Raw genomic sequence first — 21,689 nt, forward strand, 5'->3', positions numbered from 1 at the left:
CACATTTTTCTGTTAAAACATCAATCAGAAAATTAAGATATAGTATTATTGAATATTATAGTGAGTGTCATGAATTATCATATAACACCAAGAACAGATGTTATATTGTTGTGGACTGCAAGCAACGCAACGCAACACTTGGTGAGAAAAACGTGGAAATGAAAAAGAGTAAAGGCTGTGGCTGAAAAATCATGTAAGAAACAGTCCTAAACCCAATTTGGATTGGTTAATTGATTCTACCGCTTTTGATTTCGATTGCGAATATATTTATATACCAACCCAAACAAACATGAACAAGAAGAAAGCTCTCTCCATTTTGTTGCGCGCCAGAATGAAGCCTAACGATCGCACCAACCTTCCTCTCACTGTAAGCAACCTATCTCGCCATTACTGTCATTCATACACTTACTTCGCTTTGCTTTGCTTCATTTTCACGCAAATCGATGATTCCATTTTCTGCGTAATTTTGAAATTGAATCTGATTCTATCTGACTTTGTTCCTTCCTTCGATTGTGATGAATGCAGCAGAACGCGACGACGAGTAAAATTCAGCAGCAGAACGAATCGCAAGGAGAACGAGATTCATCGAACAATGACTCCGTCAATGCTGAGAGGTTTTTTTTTTTTTTTTTCATGCACTTGGAATTTGTTTGCATGAGTTTTTTTTTTTTTTGATTTATGTGTGGATTTGATTTATTTGTTTAGGGAATTTAAGCGTGTCCATACGTCAATGCATTCTGCGATATCAATGAACAAAACGGAGGTTCTAGATGATGTGCTAAATAATTTCTCAGAGGTAATTTAATCTTAGATTTTATGGCGATGAAGCTTCTTGATTTGATTCTGTTACTAATTAGTATTGTTGCTTATTTCATTTCCATAAGCTGGTAATAATGTAGGGTTATTTTAGCCTTTCGCGTGAAAATCGTCGCAAGTTGCTCCTTGTGCTTGCTAGAGACTATGATCTCAATAGGACACGAGTTCGTGAGTTGATTAAGCAGTACCTTGGGCTTGAACTTCCGGCTGGTGAGTGATTTGTTTTATGTGTGTGTGTGCCGTGTGCTTTGCATTATTATTACTTTTGAAACTGTGTTGTGAGAGGAAGTGATTCAATTAGCAGATAAAGCTCAAGTGAGTGGCGCTGAAGAAGGGTTGTTTTCTTCGTTCTACCGCATTGAGTGGAATTTGAGGCATGCCCTACAGCCAGTTTATGAAGTTCTGTTTGAACGTCTCAACACTCATCCTGGAGGGTTGAGGGTCTTAACCCTTCTCCGAGCTGATATCCTGTCCATTCTTGCGTAAGTTTCTGGCTGATGATGCGAATTGCTACATGATTTTGGTATGAAAAGGGGGAGGATGAAACAAAGATAAGACAAGGGTTTAGCTTTGGATTCAAGGAATTTTGAATATGATGAACAATTCTTCTTCTATACAGAGAGGAAAATATTGCATCTCTGAGAGCATTGGATTCTTATTTAAAGGAAAAACTTAGCACGTGGCTTAGTCCTGCTGCCTTAGAGCTTCATCAAATAACATGGGACGATCCTGCTTCTCTGCTGGAGAAAATTGTTGCTTATGAAGTACTTTTCTTCTTTTCATTTCTTGAATGGTCATATCATATAGCTCTGTTTCTTCCATTATGTTTACAATCTTCAATATCTTGTGCAGGCTGTGCATCCTATTAGCAACCTCCTAGATCTTAAAAGAAGGCTGGGTGTTGGCCGTCGCTGCTTTGGATACTTACACGCAGCAATTCCTGGTCAGCAGTTATTCTAGCTCTTGTTTACTCAATGATAATTCTCTACCTGGCTATATCTGATCCAATAAGTCTTTTATTGTTTGGCTTCTGCTCAATTCAAGTCTGTATATCTTGAAAACAATCGAGTTTTCATAGGTGATGTCTCTTTGAGCGACTTTAGTTAAACTATTTAATGTGGTTGCTTTAATGATTTTCCTCAGGTGAACCCTTAATATTCATTGAAGTTGCACTACTGAAAAATGTAGCTCAGACTATACAGGTTAATTTTGTCTGAACTTTTAACTTGAACAAACCCATATTCAGTACTTTTTTTAATCAGTATTTTGTTGCACAGGAAGTTTTGTGGGATAGTCCTCCTATATCTGAAATTGAGGCAAAATGTGCATTGTTCTACTCCATATCATCAACTCAGGTAGGCATTATAAAAGTAATGAAAAGTTGCAGCTATTGGAAATATGACGATATACAGAAAAATTGTTAATTCCATAATTATATCTTGGTGAAGTTCAGTACGGTCCTTTTCAGTGAAAAGTGAGCTGTGCCTCATTCTTGGGCCTTTTATCTGGCTCGAATTTATTGCTACTATTTGATTTGCTTTATTTTCCTCTTTTCTTCTCTGATATGTTTTACACCTTAAATCTGTTTACTTTTCTGTTTATACTATCTTCTGTTTCTCCCACTCTTGACTCCCTGAAGAAAAACAATGCCGGAGACAGTTTCTTTCCTGACTTTCATGCTTTTGAAAATTTTGCAGCCTGGCTTATCAGGGATCAACTTAGGCAAGTTTCTTATCAAACGTGTTGTAACCCTGGTGAAAAGGGAGATGCCACATATTTCTGTAAGTGTTTTACCAATTTTGTGGAGCTTTCTGAATTTTAAAGGCAGAATCAAACATATCTTCTTTTTAACACCATCATATCTTAAAATATTTTTCTTAACTCATACTTGAATACTTCTTCTTTTTTCTTGGTTTTGATATGAATGGTATTGTCCACACAAAAAAAGCATGCTGGTCATTTTTTACTTCTTTTCTGATGGGGAGATTTTCTTACATTAGTTCAACTTTCCGGTTTCATTTTTTAAATCATTGGTTTTAAAATTCATTCTCCTCCCAAAGCTGCAAACTTATCAGTTCATTGGTTCTCAAAAGAATAAAGGCCCATGGCAGTTCCCATCAAGACTAATTCTCACAAATTGATATTTTGCTTCCATTGTTCATAAGACTAGAATCTGAAAGTAGTTTCCTTATTCTCAATAGTTGTTGGGCGCTTATGTTACGAAAAATCCTTGTCAAATGCCATGTTTCCTAGGATACTTCCATGTCTTATATATTCTAAGATTGCTGAACAATTGTTGCTTGTAGACGTTTGCAACTCTCAGTCCCATCCCAGGATTCATGCCATGGCTCTTGTCCAAGTTGGCATCTCAAGCGGTGCTTGCTGATGGAGATGTCTCACAACCACTGGCCGAGGGATCCGGTTCCACATTCTATGAGAATATACTTAAACCAGAAGAAGAAGAAGCACTTATGGGTTTACCTAAGTAAGCCCTATACTATTCTATCTTGATGTTTTATCTTACGATATTCATGGTTATTGTTTTCCAATCCCACCAGTTACTTGTATGGAAGTTTCATGATACTATAAAGTAAGCTGCCGCAATAGCTGCATTTCATGTGTTTTCTTTCTTTCTCTTTTTGATATCTTTCCCATTTCCTTTTTTTTTTCTTCTTCTTTGACTGTGAGAACTATTAGTTCTATCTGTTGAAACAAAATTAGAAATTTTAAGGATTTATATAATGAAAAAAAAATCATATTTCAACGTAATAAAGAATTGCCAAATTCCGTCCTTTTATGATCCTTTGTTGTCAATGTAAAGAATCCTATGCTGACAGTAGGGCACCCAAATTTCCTTTCTTTACATGCCTTGACTATTATGACGATGATTAATGTTAATAGTAACTTCTATTTGCTCTCCTAGTTTGTCTCCGGTATGCTCATTTGATTAACATGATAAAATCAATGTGAGTTGCAGAGATATTGCCAAGGGAACAAATGGAATGGAAGTTCTGTTCAACTTGCTTACTTCGACATCCTATAAGTGGATTCATTCGCCAGAAATTCTGTCAGCATTAAAACCCCCGTTGATGCGTTTATGTGCCAGGTATTGCAAACAAATCATGGGAAATCAAATAAACCAATGTTAGAAATAACACCTTTGAATATTGCATTGAGCTAGGTGGCTGGCTACACCCATACTTCCTAATTCATGGTAAAGTGATCAGAAAACTTGTGATTCTTTTTGCATCATAGATACCTTCTGCAAGAGAAGAAAAGAGGAAAAGCCTTGGACTCTGTCGCAAACTTTCACTTGCAAAATGGAGCGGTATGTCTTGCAAGCTTAATGTACAGCTAATGAATTTCTCTGTTACTGGCAATGGCATTTTCATTGTGAAACCAGCAGTTTCTTTATAGCACATTATACTCTGTTTTGACATCTTCGATGGCTTTTCCACTGACGATGTGGTATGGGTTATTATCTTGGCATTTATTTCTATGAGTTCTTTAAATGACAAAAGTGGGCGTTTTCATGAAGCAAATTTATGTCCTGTCCACGAGTAAGTTGGCATGAATCACTTTTTACTTCTCAATATGGAACAGATGGTTGAAAGAATAAATTGGATGGCAGACCGATCAGAAAAAGGTCTTTCTCAGAGTGGAGGCATCATGGTGAACTATGTCTATTGGTAATAAACCATTCTCTTGAAAATTTTGGATCTTGCTTATGCTCTTACCCAATTATATTCCCCATTATAGTTATGCTACATTGAAAAGTTAATCTTACTCCATCTTTCTTCTGGTTGTGAACTTGGGAAAGAAATCTTACCAATGAAGGAGTAATGATTGTACCTGTCATTTCATGCTTTTATAATTACTTGTATTATTAACATCCATATGGATCGATTTGAATAAGATGAATTCAATTTCAAAATTCACATACACTTGATAAAAAATTTGTGCATGCTGCTGATAACACCTAATTGCAGTCTGGATCAAATAGAAGAATATGCTCATTCATACTTCAGCAATGGCGAAATTCAAGCTTCAAGTGATCTCCAGCGCTATGTTGAGGTGATAGCTTGTGCTTAATGTCAGTTCCTGTTTGATATTGGATAAACTTCAACATGTTCTCTCAAATATCTTATGTGCATGTGATTCGGGGAAACAAAGCTCATTGACAGCAACAACCTTATTACTATTAGCTTTCCTTTTCTTTGCCTCTATTAACCACCTTGCTGTCATTTGCAGCCAGAGTGATGAGTAATCATGAAGTCTGCCTGATCAGAGTCTACCGGATGATTTTACCAAAAAATGTGGCACAAATGCAATTAAGTCTAAGAATGGGGATTTTTGTTTTGAAATTATTATTTCTGTACAGAGAATAGAAGGCAGCTGATTATGTATCTAATCCAATTCATTGGTAAAATGTGACAGGAGACAGATTGCTAAATTGCCGCGTGTTATTTGGCAATCCAGTTCATTAATGATGCAGGGGCTACTCTTGCAAAAGACATGGGAGAAAAGCTACGATAAATAGTACATACTTGGTAAAGTAAAAAGTTCAAACTATACAATATGTCGTATAAATACTATACTGACAATATACCCTTCCCATAGTGAAGAGTGTGCAACTGTTATTGAAACTTAATTGTGTATTGGTTGGAGACTATGAAATGTGAACTGTCACTGGAAATTCTCTCTTGAACATCGAGGACTGGAAATAATAGCTGGTTGTTGCTTGTTCTATTCTTGGATACTATTTTTCACTTTCAGGAATCTGAGTTGATTACCTCAAATCGGTCAAAGCTCTCTTCAGAACCAAGCCTTTGTCATATTTTACTCTAAAGCTAAAAATGATAGCTTAAAAAATCTCAAAAAAAAGAAAGAAAGAAGCTGTACGATAAAATTATGCTTGTTACATATAGTTCAAGTTCTCCAACCATCCCATAAACGTGGAGGGTTTAGCAATACACTCTGTTGATTATCATTTGCATTGCAGATTAGTCCAACCATTTAAGATCTAACTTGATCTTTCTTATCTTAACCCACTGAGGCATAAAACTCATCGAGGACCATGCAGAATGAGCTCCTTCCAGTATCGTAGGTAATGAAGGGGGGTTCATCGCCACAGGACTATTCACTTCTCTGTTTCAGTAGGACTGGTTTCTGAGATGTAATCCCTCATAAGTCTCGTGTTAGATTCAGTGACCTTCTGCAGGACATTAAGACCAGAAACGTCATGCCTTAAAGGGGAATTTGAATCAAGTTTATTAGAGAATTAGGATCAGTATTCTGATTTCTGAAAATTACAAACGTTATTGAATTACAAACCTTAAAAGCGAGGCGCTTCAAGTTGTCCCATTCAAAATCATTTTTGCAGTATGCTGATCGAACCTATGATATATTACATTGTAGTACTTAGTCAGAATTTGGTTTTTTTTTTTTTTTGAAACATCAGAATTTGGTTAACAAGCTATGGAAAGGCATAAATAATAACAAGTCATCCACTTACCTCCATTATGCGTAGGGCTATAACGTACATGTCAGAGCCAAAAAAAATCCAAGTTAGATACCAGAAAATTAAGGATTATTTAGATGTTAGACAAGTAAGCTTGATAATCCTTACCTAAGTTCTTATGTCTTGATGATTCTCTGAACATAGTGGCGCAGAACTTGTCACCATCATCCAATGGGTGTCTACCCACGAAGTCCATTAGCTCTTCATATGCTTCAGGATTATAGCTCTGCTCAGGGAAATAATTATTGGCTGATAATTTCGTTGAAAAAGTTAAACTTAAATGAACTGTCTGGTTTTCACTGCTCATGATTCATGACCTTGAATTATTCAATGTAAACAAGCAACAACAACGATGAAAGCCAATATGTATGTTTGGTAAAAAAAAGGTGGAGGAACCTCAAGTTGAGCAGCAACAATCTTAACTGCAGTGTAGGTGAAGAAATTGTGGAGGTTATTTGCTGCCTTTGCTTCTGGTGATGCTTCTCCAAATCCTGCATCCCATGATAACATCACCTATTAATTATTGGTTACAATGAAACAGGGAAAGGGACAAAAGACAACCCAGTACAAAGAGGAAGAGGGACAAAGTAATTGTAACACAACCAGGTACAAACATCTTATTGCATTGTATGCGTGTGGATGGAGAGCTCCTTCGCTTATTGCCAGGCCAAAAAGGATAATTTCTGTACTTGCTGCTGGGTATTGCAGAGTATACAGAAGGAAGCTGAGAAAGTGCTAGATTTGGTGAAGATTCCATGGCTAACAGTATATTGGTGTAGTAAATTGAAGAAATACCTTAATTTTGTTGAGGATAATAAACCTGTGAACTGTGAAGTCCAGAATAAAATGGGGGTTGCAGTGTCCAAATCAGATAAATATCTGCTGGCTTCAATCCACACAAAGAAAATTCTTTGAGCTTATGAGGAAAAAGTGGGAAATTCTAAATCCAAGGTGGAAGTGGAACCCACCACTGGTTTTCTCTTTTATGACTGGATTGAAGGAAGCTCCCATACTTCCTGAGTAGCATGTGTTCATTACTTTTATTTCACTTGTTTGACATGATTATTTTGACCTTAAGTCTAATATAACCAATTACGACATCACACACTCTACTTTCTTTTCTATCTTATTTCTACTTGCATTTTCTTCCTATTACATTACCCATCATATCTTTCAACTCTCTTATTTTCCAATCTCTCTTCATTAAGTGGAGGTGGATTGATGTGAACAATTCATTTTCCAACCAATTATTTTTTAAATATAAAAAACTTTCTGTTTTATTATAAAATGAGAATATTCATGGTATATCTTAGAAAGTGACATAATCCAATTTGTTTCTATTTCACATTATAGCCATATTTAAACCTTTAAAGAATCCAAATTCACCCATTTGGAGTCGCTCTCCATTCCTTTTTCAGGTGAAGCTTGGAGGTCACATTCTCCACGCAATCTCCTAATATTAAATTGATCATGGCAAATTGGCAATGATTCAAAAGATATAGAAAAATAATAACACCAATGACAATAACAAGAAGGAACCATTCAACATAATAGATCACATATAAAACTAACATGCATAAAGAATAAACCAACTATCCTGCTAAACACTTCTCTTTGCTTCTGCAAATGATGAGCTCATGTTAACGAAAACCTCATTCACTTATAGAAAAAATGACTACAAAACCAAACAGAGCATTTTTCTTAATTTACTTTCTGTTTCTATTGTTGATCATTATCAAAGCTCAAGGAAGCTGTGTGTCTGGTTGCAACCTTGCTCTAGCTTCCTATACCATATGGCAAGGCGCAAACCTCACTTACATTAGCAAGCTATTTGGGAAGGAACCTTCAGAGATTATGAAATACAACCCAAACGTGAAGAACCCTGATGTGATTCAGAGCGAAACGCAAATCAACGTGCCGTTCTCATGTGAATGCCTCGACGGGATTTTCCAGGGACACACGTTCTCTTACACCATGCAAGCCGGCAACACCTACAAATCAATTGCCAAGGTTGATTTCTCGAATCTCACCACGGAAGAGTGGGTGACCAGGGTGAACAGTTATAAGCCCAATGATATACCCATCGGTGTGAAGATCAATGTCACCATTAACTGCTCTTGTGGAGATGAACGTGTGTCTAAGGGTTATGGGCTGTTTCTGACGTACCCGCTCCGCCCCGGGGATGACTTGCCGCGGCTTGCGGTGGAGTCCGGTGTGTCGGCGGAGGTGCTGCAAGGTTACAACGCCGGCGCTGATTTTAGCGCCGGGAATGGACTTGTCTTTCTGCCGGCCAAAGGTAAATTCATTCCCTCTTTGCCATGTTGGGCAACATGCACTAATGTCACCCAATTTCTTACAGTAGTAAAATATGAGGTAGTATGGAAATTACTTTTTTTTCCCTTTGATTTAATTTGTTTACCGACTGATGATCGGTTGATGAAGTGGTACATGTTTGCCTCTTTCATTAAATAAGGCTTTAAGTTTTTCGAGTCTTCTGAATGTTTCCAGCTCAAACAGAATTGTCTCATGCGAAAAATATTTGTTTTATTCAGTATGACAAATCCTTAATTGTTTTTTTTAAAGGACACATCTTTAAAGTTAAATTGGTTAATAGTGTAAAATAATTAAATTCTGATGCAAGTAAAATTTTCACATATTTTATCCTTTGTGTTTTTTATTTCAGGTACCATTTTAGATTCATTTGGACAAGTTAGGGACCAAAAACATATTTAATCCTAAATAAATTAATAAATAAAATATAAAAAATTCAATCAATTTATCTTAAATGTGATTGGTCTACCTAAATAATGAGTTATTTAACCCAAATTTCACTATGAGTCATTTACACAATCCCATTTTATTAATGTGATAAATTTCTTCAACTTTCCTATTGTTTGCAATTGCATATTGGATGTCTCTTTAAAGCAAGTTTCATAATCACATTTTGCTCAGCAATCAAGACCCTTGCTCTATAGTACTTGTTAAATAGATAGTGACGTTTTATAAAGAAAATAAAAGGATAAAAAAATGGGTATATTCCACCCATATTTGGAAATATCAATATTGACAGCTATTAACTACATAAATAATAAATGGGAAAATTATTTATTTTGTTAAAGACAAGCATTTGGCAACAAAACAAAATACCACAGATCATACTTGGACTTCGATCATCCATTTGTCACCTTCTTAGATTCTTTATTAGTTGGTTGAATAATATGCCTAATTGCAGCTATACTACTGTGGATAAATAGCCACGGATCAATTGTGCCGCAATGAATGCCAAGATAAAACTCCAAATTAGAGGCAGCTTTATGTTTTTTGTGGATCAACTAATTCGTTATTAATTATGACACACAAGTCATTAAATAATTGAGAAGTTGATGTCACTGTACAAATATAATGTTACTTTCATACTCCCTCTATTCCTGATCTTTTGTTGTTTAAGGTTATGCACATTGTTTAAGAGTGCAATTATTGAAATATTTGTTGACATAAACACCCTTATTTAATGTTGAGTTAGAGTTAAGAGAGAGAATGCTAGTTATTGGTTAAGAAACTTGTTATGATTTTGATTGGTGAAAATAAAAGGTGGTAGGTGAGAAATGTAATATTAAATGAGGGTAAACATGGAATAAGTTGAGAAAAATGCATTGGGTTTGTAAAACAACAAAAGTTTTGAAATTTTGACCAAAACTTAAAACAACAAAAGATCAGGAACGGAGGGAGTAATTACGAAAGCAAATAGGTTTTTACTTGCAGTAGATTTACTTCCGAAAGCAAATAATGTTAATATCAGAAAGAAATATTGAGCAGGTTTAATTTGAATTATTAATGTACACCCTCCGGTCACTATTATAAGCAAAAGTTAGTTTTTTAGATTCATTCAATAAATGATGTATGTGGTCATTAAAATGGTCACATACATCATTTATTGAATGAATCTAAAAACAAACTTTTGCTTATAATAGTGACCGGAGGGTGTATTAACTTGCAGTAGATTTTGCTCAAAGACATGGTTTCTTTTGGACATAAATAAAAGACTTGATTAAACAGGGTAATAGTAAAGGTCTTTTTAACTAAATGAGGTTTTGAAAACGTTTAAATTAACAAGCAATTAAGTGAGGTCTAATGCAAGTTAATTATACATGCCATATATGTCCCTGATGTGCAGTTTTACTTATGCTCATCCTTTGTTAATATTTACTTATTTAGTCTTAGCATATGGAGTATTTCTTTTCATGCTTTGCTTACTTCTTACCAATTTTCTCATGTTTGTTTGGATTTTGGAATTGCTACTTGATACAACTTTGCTTACTGATGCTTTATACTTTCAAATCCTATTTTGCAGATGAAAATGGAAACTTTCCACCACTACAGAAGCTGGGGAGGTAAGCAGTAATTTCTATTACATTTACATCCAATGTTGGTCAATTTGATTTGAGTTTTTTACATTTACCCTTAAAAATAAAATAATTTTATTTTTGAGCTGTCTAACTGCAACATCTATGCCTGTTTTTTCTACCCTTTTGCAGATCAGGTGATGTGAACAATGTGCACTCTGCTGCTTCACAAGTGTTTGTATATATGACTATGTGAAGCATTAAGAGAAAAATGATGGTGGGTTATATTGCTATGAGATGCTGACATTGTTATCCCAACCTGAATAGGTATTTCCCCTGGAGCCATTGCTGGCATAGTTGTGGGAGGAGCTGTTGTGATCTTGTTGTTGGCATTTGCTTCATATGTTGGGCTAAATAGAAGAACCAAAGTGGATGAAGTAAGCCTTCTCCCAGTCCCAGGATCATATGAAGATCATAATAGTCAACAACTCCATCATGGTATATATATCTTTCTGATTTTATCCTTAACACCTATATTTCTTTATCTTTTGAAGTGTTGTGGATATTCATGTTTCTAAAATATTCCTTTTTAGATAATGATAATGATGATTAGCTGCAAACTTTTATAGATTCCATATTTGTTTAAAGGCTTAAATAAGTTTTTGGTCCCTAACCTTTACCAAATACTTGGTTTTCGTCCCTCGCCGGAGCAAAGGTGGGTTTTAGTCCCTAACATTTGTCAAAAGATTTGGTTTTGGTCCCTCCGGAGCTCTTAGTCAACGCCGGAGCTCCGGTGGCCCATGTGGCATTGCCACATCAGATTATTGAGGTGAGGTGGAAATAAAAAATTAAATTAAAAACAGATGAGATTAATCTCAGTAATAAAAACCTAATTACCTCCTAATTAATTTCATTCATTCCTTAACATTGAAACACCATAAGGCAGAAGTTCATCTTCTAAACCTAGAAATTTAACCATTTTCTTCATCTTCAAAACCCAGCACCCATAATTCCCTTCATCTTCTTCTTCCTTCTTCTCATCCCACTCCCACCCATCACCAGCGAATCCCTCACCCCCCCAGCCCCATGAATGTGAAAATGGTGGGTACTCCACTACGCCATCTACCCACAATCAGATCCGTCGTAATCTTTCCCTGTCGTCGATCTACCACCGCTGTGTCATGGATCAGCCAGATCTGTCGTCCTCTTGACTCAAGTGTACTAACACCACTTCTAAGCGAGAAGGGAAGAGAGGGAGGTGAGTTAGAGAGAGGGAGTCTTGTGGTTTGAAATTGGGTGGTGAAGGGTGGCGACGGTGGGTGGGATCGCCATTATCAGAGAGAAGAGGGGTGAGTTGAAATTGGGGCTGGGAAGGTCGACGGAGAAGAGCTGCAAGATCCATCGAAACCCGAAGCCCACGTAGCACATCTGGGTCTTCAACCTGAACTTGTTCTTCTGCTTAATTTCTCCAATTCCTATATGTTCTTTTCTTTTTTATTAACAGAGATGGGTGTGGGTTAATTTGTTTTGGTCTGGGTCGGGGTAAGGAGAAGGAGATTGGGATGAATTTCTGGGTTGCAAGAGGGGAGGAGGGAAAAGGGATCAATGAAGAAGTCAAGGATCAATCAAGGATGAATTTTTGGCTTATTGTTGGTTGGCTAATTAAAGTGCTCTGTATGCTGAGATCTGCGTAGGAGCTAACTGGTGTGGCTACTAAGATTTATCTGGAAAAATAATTTGAGATATTGTTTTGAAACAATTAGCACCTGGAGTCAATGTTACTTTATTATGATTCATTTATATTGTGCTGAAAGTGATGATGTACCTAATTAATTAGTTAGGAAGATAAATAAATTAGATGAAGGGAGAGATTAATTTGTTTTTTTTTAATTTAAATAAAAAAATTATTCCACCTGGCATCATTAATCCCACGTGGCCATGCCACATGGGCCACCGGAGCTCCGACGTTGACCAAGAGCTCCGGAGGGACCAAAACCAAACCATTTGACAAAGGTTAGGGACTAAAACCCACATTTGCTCCGGCGAGAGACGAAAATCAAGCATTTAGTAAAGGTTGGGGACCAAAAACTTATTTAAGCCTTGTTTAAATAACATGTGAAACTTTAAGTCTTATGAGTTCCATGGATTTAGGTTGTGGAAGCAGCATGTATAAGGCATCAGAATCTTCTACTGTAGTTTCTCCAAGGTTGACAGGAATTACAGTGGACAAGTCAGTGGAGTTCCCATATGAGGAGCTAGCAAAAGCTACTGATAGTTTTAGCAATGCTAATATAATTGGTCGAGGTGGCTTTGGATCGGTTTACTATGCTGAGCTTCGAAATGAGGTTGGTGATACTGCTTTCTCTTTTAAAATGATGAGAAATAATAAATGTGTAATCAACAAACATGATAATTATGTTGCAGGAAGTTACTAATCCTGAATGCTTCCTTTCATGTCCCAAGTATTTTAATTTTCTGTTTGAGTTGAAATTCTAATCAATGCGCCAATAAATACTGAAATGCAAGATATGGAAAATTTGATTTATTACCAGGACTTATTTTTTTCAATTTTTTTTTACAGAAAGCGGCAATTAAAAAGATGGATATGCAAGCTTCAAACGAATTCCTTGCTGAACTTAAGGTTCTAACACACGTCCATCACTTGAACTTGGTATGACATGTTCCCAAACCCTGATGTAATTTAAATATTGAAGCTTATACATTTGCACAAAAGGATAGAAAAAAGCTCAAAAAGGAACTATGCCAAAGCATATGGTAGGCAATTGAGATGAACATAGAGGATAGTTTTCCTTCTTTTACCATTGATTCAATGTTCTAAATTCTGGAGACGCATACCAATCGGATTTTGCTAATAGCCAGTGAAATTGTTCATAAGCAAAGAAAGAAAAATAATAATCTCTTTTCAAGTTTGGCACTGCTGCTATCTGTTTGTGAATTGAGGATTCTCAGCTAGTCATTTAAAGTTATTGCCACTTGTTTTCCAGAATCATGATTCCTTGCTTGAACACTCTATGCAGGTGAGGTTAATAGGATATTGTGTTGAAGGCTCCTTATTTTTGGTTTATGAGTACATTGAGAATGGCAATTTAAGTGAACATTTGCGTGGCTCAGGTAAAAGAAGAAGGGGAAGAAAATAATACTTTCCCTTAGAATCCTGCTTGCATCATTTTGATTTCAGTACTCTTAACAATATAGTTGCTTTCTAGGGAGGGATCCGTTATCATGGCCAGCTAGAGTTCAAATTGCCTTGGATTCAGCAAGAGGGTTGGAATACATACATGAACACACAGTTCCTGTCTACATCCATAGAGATATTAAATCAGCAAACATTTTGATAGACAAAAACTTCCGTGGAAAGGTTTAATTTGCGAATGAGTTTCCTAGTGTTTTAATTATTATTCATAGGAGTTCGATGAAGAGTCTAACTTTTTTTTCCACAGGTTGCAGATTTTGGTCTGACAAAATTGACTGAATATGGTAGTTCTTCATTACAAACGCGTCTTGTGGGTACATTTGGTTACATGCCTCCAGAGTATGAAACTTACTAATCCTTTCCTTTTCTGCTGAGTTTCATGCTACATTTATTTGAGTAGCACCTATAGTTTGATTCTGTCATTTTACATAGTTAGCAGGATCCTGTTATTGACAAAGTGTAGCATTTTTGTGTAGATATGCACAATATGGTGAAATTTCCCCCAAAGTAGATGTGTATGCCTTTGGAGTTGTTCTATATGAACTTGTATCTGGCAAGGAAGCTATTGTGAGGACAAATGGGCCTGAGAACGAGTCAAAAGCATTAATTGCCTTGGTTGTTTTTCCTAGCCACTCTTAACGTAACTCATCACTTGTTGTTAGTTGTAACTCATATTTGTTGCAGTTCCTTACTCAATTTTTGCATGCTTAATAAAATGCAGTTTGAAGAAGTTCTTGGTCAGCCAGACCCAAAAGAATATCTTGGTAAACTTGTTGACCCCAGGCTTGGTGACAGCTACCCTCTTGACTCCGTATTTAAGGTAGTACTTCCTTGTCTTATTAAATGCAAAGCAAAGGTAGAGAACTTGTTAATCAAATGTGAAGTTGATAGTTTTTGAGAAGTCTCTTAACTTAAGTCCTTATATAAGATAGGCGGTCATCACCTCCAAACTAGCTTTTGAGGTATAGTTAGGTCTAGTCTAGATACTAAGATCGTATAGATCCATCATTTCAAAAGAAATATGATGACTAAATAAGCCTTTATATAGGGAAGATAAGAACGATCCTCACCCGTGAATCTGCTTTTGGGGCAGGGGTAGAATTAGGCCTAAGAATAACTAATGGTTAGTGCTTTTTTTATTTGACATGCAGGTGTCTCAGCTAGCTAAAGCATGTACACATGAAAACCCTCAACTTAGGCCAAGCATGAGATCAATTGTAGTTGCCTTAATGACACTGACATGTGCAGCTGAGGATTGGGATGTTGGTTCCTTCTATGAAAATCAAGCTTTGGTGCATCTAATGTCTGGAAGATAGCTCCTCGGGTGTGTCTGCAGCAAATTGCTTTGTGAATATAGGATCCTGATTTTATGAACACTAGCGCGCATGAATCTTTCAACTGTGAATTTGTAAATAAAAACAACTATGATTTTCCTTTTTTCTTCTAAAAAAACAGTTTTGCCAAAGTGACTAGATTGAGGATCTACAACCAAAAAAAGAAAGACTGAGGATCAAACTGTGTGGGATCAAGTAGTTACAACTCCCCTATTCAATGAAAAAGTAGTTACAACTCCCTTTGTTTTTCAACAATATTTTAACATGTTTCATTTTTATTATTTTACTTTATTTATGATGTGGTGAAACACTGAATCTTGATTGGATGTAAGTGTACAAAAATTATACCATAAGTGCATACTTATTAAACTCTATTACTATATGTATCTTTGCCAAATTGTGATATGCATATTTTTATACTATATAAAGCCAAATCAATATTGATTACGCTTTTATTTTGATTAATAATTAAAAAATGTATCAGTAAAAATCATTATTGAGTCAATTATTTATTACTTAGAATATTGTGATTTTTTAATTCAAATTTTTATTTTAACGAAAGTACGCTGGCAATTATTATTTCTAATTCAAACACTTAATTTTAATTTAAAAAATGAAAACTGTAATAATTAATTAAAAAAATGATAATTAATACAACTTTCATCAGTTTCATGTATACAATAAATGAGATCTCACTCTTTCTTAAAAGTATCTTCTTAATTACTATTAGATCATTTCAATAAAAAAATTTCTTACTATTAAATTAATCAGATTTGAAGAATATATATATATATATATAATATAATATATATATAATATAATATAATATATATATATTTTTATACATCAGAAAAGGGAAGAATAGATTTTCATAAAAAGAAGTAATAAAAAAAGTTAGAAAAGAGCAAATATATTTCAAAATCTAAAAAAAATCTTTTTGATTTGATTTGGTTAGAAAATATATTACCTTAAAAAACGGTCTCTTCACGCGCAAGCTAGGTAGTTGTATTTATTGCTAACTAGACTTTGACTAGTTAGTTACCAACTTTCTTCATATACTTCTTCTCTGCCGTCAAATCTCTAGTAGCATTCATTCATTCACTCTCATTCTGTTCTGGAAACAAACGCTGTTTCATTCACAATAATCAGGTTAGCTTCATTTTCTGTTCATTTGTTCTCACTCTTTTGCTCGTTAATTTCATATGCATATTCTGAATTCCTAGCTAGTTTCTGGTCATTACAACTTTTCATGTGTCCTGTGTCACATTCAAGAATCAAAACACATGAAAAAATGTATCAATTTTTGGAACCGTGTTTATACAGTTCAATCCCGTTTTGTTTAATTTATCATTTTTTTCCATCTATCGATTAGGCTATTGGATATGAAATTGATTTTACGTTTATTGAGTTGACTGAGTTGATCACTTGAGTCAACTCAAGGCCCTACTGTTTTGGCTTGATTTGTAAGCAACTGGGAATTGGGATAGCCAAAAATTAAATAGGATGAGTTTTAATGTAAATTTTGTTAACTAATATGTTTTCAACCTTGTAATCAGTAATCACATTTGTATTCATGAATCCTAATGCAATTATCTGAGTGAGTTTATTTCACTGATTTCTGTGCAGTCATAATGAATGTTGGATATCAGAGACAAGGAAAGTCAAGTCAACATTCTGGTGAGAAGTTGGATTTCAGAAGGTGTTCAAATTCCTTTGGAATTCCACAGACACAAAATCAAGGATGGTGTTATGAGAAACCAAATTCAGGAAGAGACAGATGCACTCTGCTCCGTATAAAGATGACTCCTGCATTGCAAAGAAAAGTTTCAGTTTGGCTTGGAGAGAAGTCAAATCAAGTTACTGATAGTAACCCTAACAAAATCTCAAGATGCTCAAGAGATTCTGAAGTTTCAAAGAAGAGAAAGGCTCAAGAAGCTCATAAACATCATGATAATGAAAAATCAAAGTCAGTAGGGAAAGAAAATGTTCGAGGATTTTCAAAGAGTACTAGTAAACTTCTTCCATCCAGGAAAGGGAATGAGCAGAAGAAGTGTCTTAAAAGAAAGTTTGAAGACAAGATGTTGAATAACAACTTGGAACAAGATGCTCTTTCAAAGTCCAGAAGCAAAGCTAGAAAACTGGATAATGTGATGATGGTAAGTGCCTTTCTCAATACTTATTCCTTGTACTTAAACTTCATGACAATAATTTTGGTAGGTTGAGCCAACTTGCATCCTTGTTTAACAAATGCTTAACTATTTTTGTTAACAGGACAATGACAAAAACTCCAGAAAATGTCATCAGTGCAAGAAAAAAGAAAGATCTGCATTTGTACCTTGCACTCAATGTCAGAAAATGTACTGTCTGCGGTGCATCAAACAATGGTACCACTGTTTACACCTAAATAGTCATTCTAAAGGTTTATGTATTTGTTCATGTTACAAAATTTAACTATTCTCGTTTTTGCACACAGGTATCCAGCTATGTCAATAGCAGATATGGCAGAGATGTGCACCTTTTGCCGTAAAAATTGCAATTGTAACATTTGCTTGCGTTCACGAGGAACCATTAAGGTTTGTTTTACTGATGTGCAGTAAACACCATCAAATTAAATTTTCTTGTCAAAATGAAAGTGTTTAATGTTATTTGAATTACGAGTATACTTTTTTATCTTGCCTTCTGATTTTATATCTACTTTCAGGCACACAAGACAATCACAGATGGTGAAAAAGTCCAGCATCTCCAATATATGATTTACTCACTTCTTCCATTTATGCAAAAAATTCATGGAGAACAAAGTCAAGAGCAAGAGATTGAAGCTAAAATACAAGGTATTAAGCTTCAGCTTTCTCTTCTTTGTGTTTTCTTTTTCTTTTTCGTTCCACTTTTAAAACATCACTGACAATAATCTTTTATGTCAGGAAAAGCATGTTCTGAGATTGAGATACCACCATCTGCTTGTGGCGTCAATGAACGCATCTATTGGTATTTATCTATTCTGTTCCTTAATTTGCCTAATGTATTACCATGACCCCTTACAATTTTCCTAAGATCTTTTATTCTATGTTTTGCTCTTTGTGTAGTGATCATTGTGCTACTTCAATCATTGACCTTCATCGAAGCTGCCCCAAGTGTTCCTTTGAAATCTGCCTTAACTGTTGCAAAGAAATACGCAATGGAAGTATTTCACCCCGGTCTGAAGTGAAGTTTCAATACATGAATAGGGGGGTTGACTATATGCATGGTGGTTATCCTTTACCAGCATCTTGTGAATTAGGGACTTCAGAAGGTCACATTAAGAAATTTTCCAAATGGAGTGCTAACGGTGATGGAAGTGTTAGATGTGCACCAGTAGAACTTGGGGGTTGCGGTGGCTCTAGGTTGGAGCTTAAGCGCGTGCTTCCAAATGGGTGGATATCTGATTTGGAAGCCAAAGCTCGTCACATTCTAAAAACTTTCTGCCAAATTGAACAAACAAATCTTCAGAAAGAAGCAGTACCAAGTTGTAATTCTATGATAAGAGCTGCTTTTAGAGATGGTACTAATGACAATAACATATACTGTCCTGTCTCAAGTGACCTCAAAAAAGAAGGGCTATGTCTCTTCCAAAAGCATTGGATTAGCGGTGAACCGATCATAGTTCGTGATGTTCTTAAAAAAGGGACAGGTTTGAGTTGGGAACCAATGGTCACATGGCGAGCAATTTGTGAAAATTTTGGCTCAAATCGGTCAGAAGTGAAGGCCATTGAATGCTTGCCTAGTTATGAGGTATGGTTCTGTTGTCCCATTTAGTGCTTTAATACTAACATTTCCAAACAATGATAAGTTTCCAAATAAGGTAGCTGCTACATTTAAATATGTATGCATGAGGCATATGATGTGATTTTTCTCTTCCATTATAGTCTATTAATTTTCATTGATCATGTTTTTTTCATGCACTTCAGTATCCACTTATCATAGATCACCCAATCATAACATTAAAGTTTACTAGAATATGGACCAAATTTTCATTCACCCTTCTAAATCTTTGCAGGTGGAAATTAGCACTCGTGAGTTCTTCAAAGGTTATACAGAAGGAAGAACATATAGCAATCTGTGGCCAGAGATGCTAAAGCTAAGAGACTGGCCCCCCTCTGACAAGTTTGATGATGTTTTACCGCGCCATTGTGACGAGTTTATCCGTTGCTTGCCATTTCAAGAGTATTGTGATCCTCGAGCCGGAATCCTCAACCTTGCTGCAAGGTTGCCAGCCCAATACTTAAAGCCTGACTTGGGTCCAAAATCTTACATTGCTTATGGGACTAAAGAAGAACTTGGAAGAGGAGATTCTGTAACCAACCTTCATTATGATATGTCAGATGCGGTAAGCCTTGTTCTTTGATTTCAAAATCCTAGTTTTCTTCATTCTATGTATGGGCTTCTTCAATAACCTTTCTAATTGTGCTTTTTTGAGTTCTAAGTCAACTAATAAAGATTTCAGACAAATCAAACAAATTCTGTGAGACATTGAAAATATAATTTTTTCCTACATTAAGAAGGTTTTATCCATTCGAAGTGTTAAAATTTCTCATGGGAACTAAAATCTTAAGGAAGGATTTGTAAATACATAAAATCTATACAATGAAGCTACATTTTTGCCAAAGACATAAAATCTGTACAAGTTAGTTGTAGTTTTGTTGGAATGTGAGAGATAAATTAAAGTTAATAAATGTTTGATTGTTGCTATCAATAATTTTTGCAGGTGAATATTCTGACTCATACATCAGAGGTGATATTAACGAATGAGCAAAACTCTGCTATTTCAAAATTGAAAAAAGCACACAAGGCCCAAGATGAAAAAGAGCAGCATGCTCAAGACAAGAGAGAACAGAAAGAAGATAGGAAGAAGAGCCCTATTGAGATCAATGGAAAGATCTTTCCAGAAGAAACAAGAGAAAGAGGTGGTGGTGCCCTTTGGGACATCTTTCGGAGAGAGGATACAGAAAAGCTAGAAGCATATCTAAGAAAACACTCTAAAGAATTCAGACACACTTACTGTTCTCCAGTTGAACATGTATGTATCACACTTTGCCTAAACTTGTGCTTATCCTTGCTTTTTAATGTTTGAAGCTCATTGTTTTCTGTTTTTGTTAGGTTGTCCATCCAATTCTTGACCAATGTTTTTATTTGACTTTGGAGCACAAGAAGAAGCTAAAGGAGGAATTTGGTAAGTGCACAATTGCAAACTGCTTGCTCATTGTGCAATTAATCCGGCTTCCATGCAGTCACATTTTGTAAAATTCACTGCAGTTGCATATTTGTAGTTGTCTGATCAAAATATGGCAATTTAAATTGAAAATATCGAGTCTCTTTATATCTAAGCTAGTCCTGATATCAGACGATTATGGAGCCGTGACAGCAATGAATTTAGGAAAATTCAACCGTAGGAAATCTAAATTCGTACACTTTCCATTTTTCATAAATGATTAACATAAGTGTTGAACTTTCAGGTGTAGAACCTTGGACATTTGAGCAGAAACTTGGAGAGGCAGTATTTATTCCTGCTGGATGTCCACATCAAGTAAGGAATCTCAAGGTAAAATAGAACATCTCTTCTACTGATACACATATACATATTGGACCGTGTCTTCTTTGATTGTATTGTGTCTAGCTATAATTCTAATGAATCATTTACCATATTGCAGTCATGCACAAAAGTTGCTGCAGACTTTGTGTCACCAGAAAACGTCCAATGGTGCATGCGTGTAACCGATGAGTTCCGACGACTTCCAAAGAATCACAAGGCCAGAGAAGATAAACTTGAGGTGATTGATTTTCTCCTTATAACATATATATTTCCTTATGTCTTCTCTTTGCCTTACTCTCTTCTGATGTGAGCTTCAAACTAATTAAGTTGATCTTTTTGATGTAACAGATAAAGAAGATGATAGTCTATGCTGTTGACCAAGCTGTCAAGGAATTAGAAGCTTTAGTCAGTCCTTCTTGACTGGATTCAATCCTTCAATCGAGCTCGTCATGATGTATAGCTTCTATGACTTTTTTGTAGGCCTTTTTTATATGTCAAAGTTTCAATTTTCTCTGATAAAAATTCATTTGAAGTATTGGAGAGTTCAGATATGTATTTGTAGATACACATTAATTTTCAATGAAAAATTTATCATTTTCTTTAAATTTCTTTGTCAGCAGCCACCTTTGTTTTTTCAAGTATTCAAAGTTATTATGCTGGCAGCCTTAATCATGTTCATTCAGAATCATACACATGGAAACCAAAGTATTTATTAAAGCCCGAATTTTTTTAAAGCGATAGCAAATGAATGATCATTAAAGTAGAAGAGGTGCAACGTGGACAACCAAAACTTTGTTAACGTGACAAAGGCACAGTGAGACATGTTGAGGAGAACTCATGCCAAAAAAAAAGATACGAATTGAATCGGACGTCATCACATCTTTACCTAAAACTT

The 21,689-nt window shown here is 35.5% G+C and overlaps 4 protein-coding genes across 8 annotated transcripts; 3 read left to right on the forward strand and 1 right to left on the reverse strand.

The window, feature by feature from the left end:
- The first annotated feature begins 31 nt into the window (after positions 1-31).
- LOC130726200 (uncharacterized) lies at positions 32-5,565 on the forward strand. Of its 4 annotated transcripts, XR_009014741.1 has the most exons (17): positions 32-367; positions 526-614; positions 706-796; positions 900-1,026; positions 1,118-1,298; positions 1,436-1,580; positions 1,669-1,759; positions 1,960-2,018; positions 2,094-2,171; positions 2,514-2,597; positions 3,123-3,301; positions 3,794-3,922; positions 4,072-4,144; positions 4,420-4,505; positions 4,806-4,890; positions 5,068-5,132; positions 5,254-5,565. XR_009014741.1 is itself a non-coding variant. In XM_057577429.1 (16 exons), exons 1-16 carry the CDS (start codon positions 290-292, stop codon positions 5,074-5,076), a joined length of 1,584 nt encoding a protein of 527 aa, XP_057433412.1. In that variant the 5' UTR covers positions 32-289; the 3' UTR covers positions 5,077-5,565. The 4 variants fall into 4 exon arrangements, 2 of the variants coding, with proteins under 2 accessions (XP_057433412.1, XP_057433413.1); XM_057577429.1 differs by having other exon boundaries at positions 5,068-5,565; XM_057577430.1 differs by having other exon boundaries at positions 1,121-1,298; positions 5,068-5,565.
- Positions 5,566-5,700: 135 nt separating this feature from the next.
- Positions 5,701-7,424, reverse strand: LOC130726203 (chaperonin-like RBCX protein 1, chloroplastic). 2 transcript variants are annotated; one of them, XM_057577434.1, is made up of 6 exons: positions 6,941-7,424; positions 6,761-6,828; positions 6,446-6,563; positions 6,332-6,348; positions 6,151-6,213; positions 5,701-6,031 (listed from the first exon to the last, which is right to left on the reverse strand). In XM_057577434.1, exons 1-6 carry the CDS (start codon positions 7,092-7,094, stop codon positions 5,957-5,959), a joined length of 495 nt encoding a protein of 164 aa, XP_057433417.1. In that variant the 5' UTR covers positions 7,095-7,424; the 3' UTR covers positions 5,701-5,956. The 2 variants fall into 2 exon arrangements, with proteins under 2 accessions (XP_057433417.1, XP_057433416.1); XM_057577433.1 differs by having other exon boundaries at positions 6,734-6,828; positions 6,941-7,417.
- A 473-nt stretch (positions 7,425-7,897) lies between these two features.
- LOC130726204 (chitin elicitor receptor kinase 1-like) lies at positions 7,898-15,467 on the forward strand. The gene is made up of 12 exons (XM_057577436.1): positions 7,898-8,633; positions 10,689-10,728; positions 10,873-10,877; positions 11,008-11,178; positions 12,832-13,025; positions 13,262-13,351; positions 13,719-13,812; positions 13,908-14,059; positions 14,142-14,233; positions 14,371-14,509; positions 14,616-14,714; positions 15,046-15,467. Exons 1-12 carry the CDS (start codon positions 8,009-8,011, stop codon positions 15,208-15,210), a joined length of 1,866 nt encoding a protein of 621 aa, XP_057433419.1. The 5' UTR covers positions 7,898-8,008; the 3' UTR covers positions 15,211-15,467.
- Positions 15,468-16,286: 819 nt separating this feature from the next.
- On the forward strand, positions 16,287-21,350 carry LOC130723572 (lysine-specific demethylase JMJ26-like). Its single transcript, XM_057574677.1, has 13 exons — positions 16,287-16,377; positions 16,855-17,384; positions 17,500-17,612; positions 17,702-17,801; positions 17,930-18,059; positions 18,150-18,213; positions 18,312-18,996; positions 19,262-19,591; positions 19,970-20,281; positions 20,362-20,434; positions 20,718-20,803; positions 20,913-21,032; positions 21,143-21,350. The coding sequence occupies exons 2-13, from the start codon at positions 16,860-16,862 to the stop codon at positions 21,212-21,214; spliced, it is 2,610 nt and encodes an 869-aa protein (XP_057430660.1). The 5' UTR covers positions 16,287-16,377; positions 16,855-16,859; the 3' UTR covers positions 21,215-21,350.
- The last annotated feature ends 339 nt before the right edge of the window (positions 21,351-21,689 follow it).

The sequence above is a fragment of the Lotus japonicus genome, chromosome 6 (assembly GCF_012489685.1).
Source record: "Lotus japonicus ecotype B-129 chromosome 6, LjGifu_v1.2".
NCBI classification, from domain to species: Eukaryota; Viridiplantae; Streptophyta; class Magnoliopsida; order Fabales; family Fabaceae; genus Lotus; species Lotus japonicus.

Bases quoted from the DNA above. Each gene is read 5' to 3' on its own strand.
- LOC130726200 (XM_057577429.1), top strand. From the start codon at position 290: ATGAACAAGAAGAAAGCTCTCTCCATTTTGTTGCGCGCCAGAATGAAG. The intron at 2,019-2,093 runs GTTAATTTTGTC...TTTGTTGCACAG, and splicing joins ATGTAGCTCAGACTATACAG to GAAGTTTTGTGGGATAGTCC. The intron at 4,145-4,419 runs GTATGTCTTGCA...AATATGGAACAG, and splicing joins TTCACTTGCAAAATGGAGCG to ATGGTTGAAAGAATAAATTG.
- LOC130726203 (XM_057577433.1), bottom strand. From the start codon at position 7,094: ATGGAATCTTCACCAAATCTAGCACTTTCTCAGCTTCCTTCTGTATAC. The intron at 6,829-6,940 runs GTTGTGTTACAA...CATGGGATGCAG, and splicing joins CAATAAGATGTTTGTACCTG to GATTTGGAGAAGCATCACCA. The intron at 6,564-6,733 runs GTTCCTCCACCT...TTCCCTGAGCAG, and splicing joins TTGTTGCTGCTCAACTTGAG to AGCTATAATCCTGAAGCATA.
- LOC130726204 (XM_057577436.1), top strand. From the start codon at position 8,009: ATGACTACAAAACCAAACAGAGCATTTTTCTTAATTTACTTTCTGTTT. The intron at 14,060-14,141 runs GTTTAATTTGCG...TTTTTTCCACAG, and splicing joins ACAAAAACTTCCGTGGAAAG to GTTGCAGATTTTGGTCTGAC. The intron at 14,715-15,045 runs GTAGTACTTCCT...TTTGACATGCAG, and splicing joins CTCTTGACTCCGTATTTAAG to GTGTCTCAGCTAGCTAAAGC.
- LOC130723572 (XM_057574677.1), top strand. From the start codon at position 16,860: ATGAATGTTGGATATCAGAGACAAGGAAAGTCAAGTCAACATTCTGGT. The intron at 20,282-20,361 runs GTATGTATCACA...TGTTTTTGTTAG, and splicing joins ACTGTTCTCCAGTTGAACAT to GTTGTCCATCCAATTCTTGA. The intron at 20,804-20,912 runs GTAAAATAGAAC...ACCATATTGCAG, and splicing joins ATCAAGTAAGGAATCTCAAG to TCATGCACAAAAGTTGCTGC.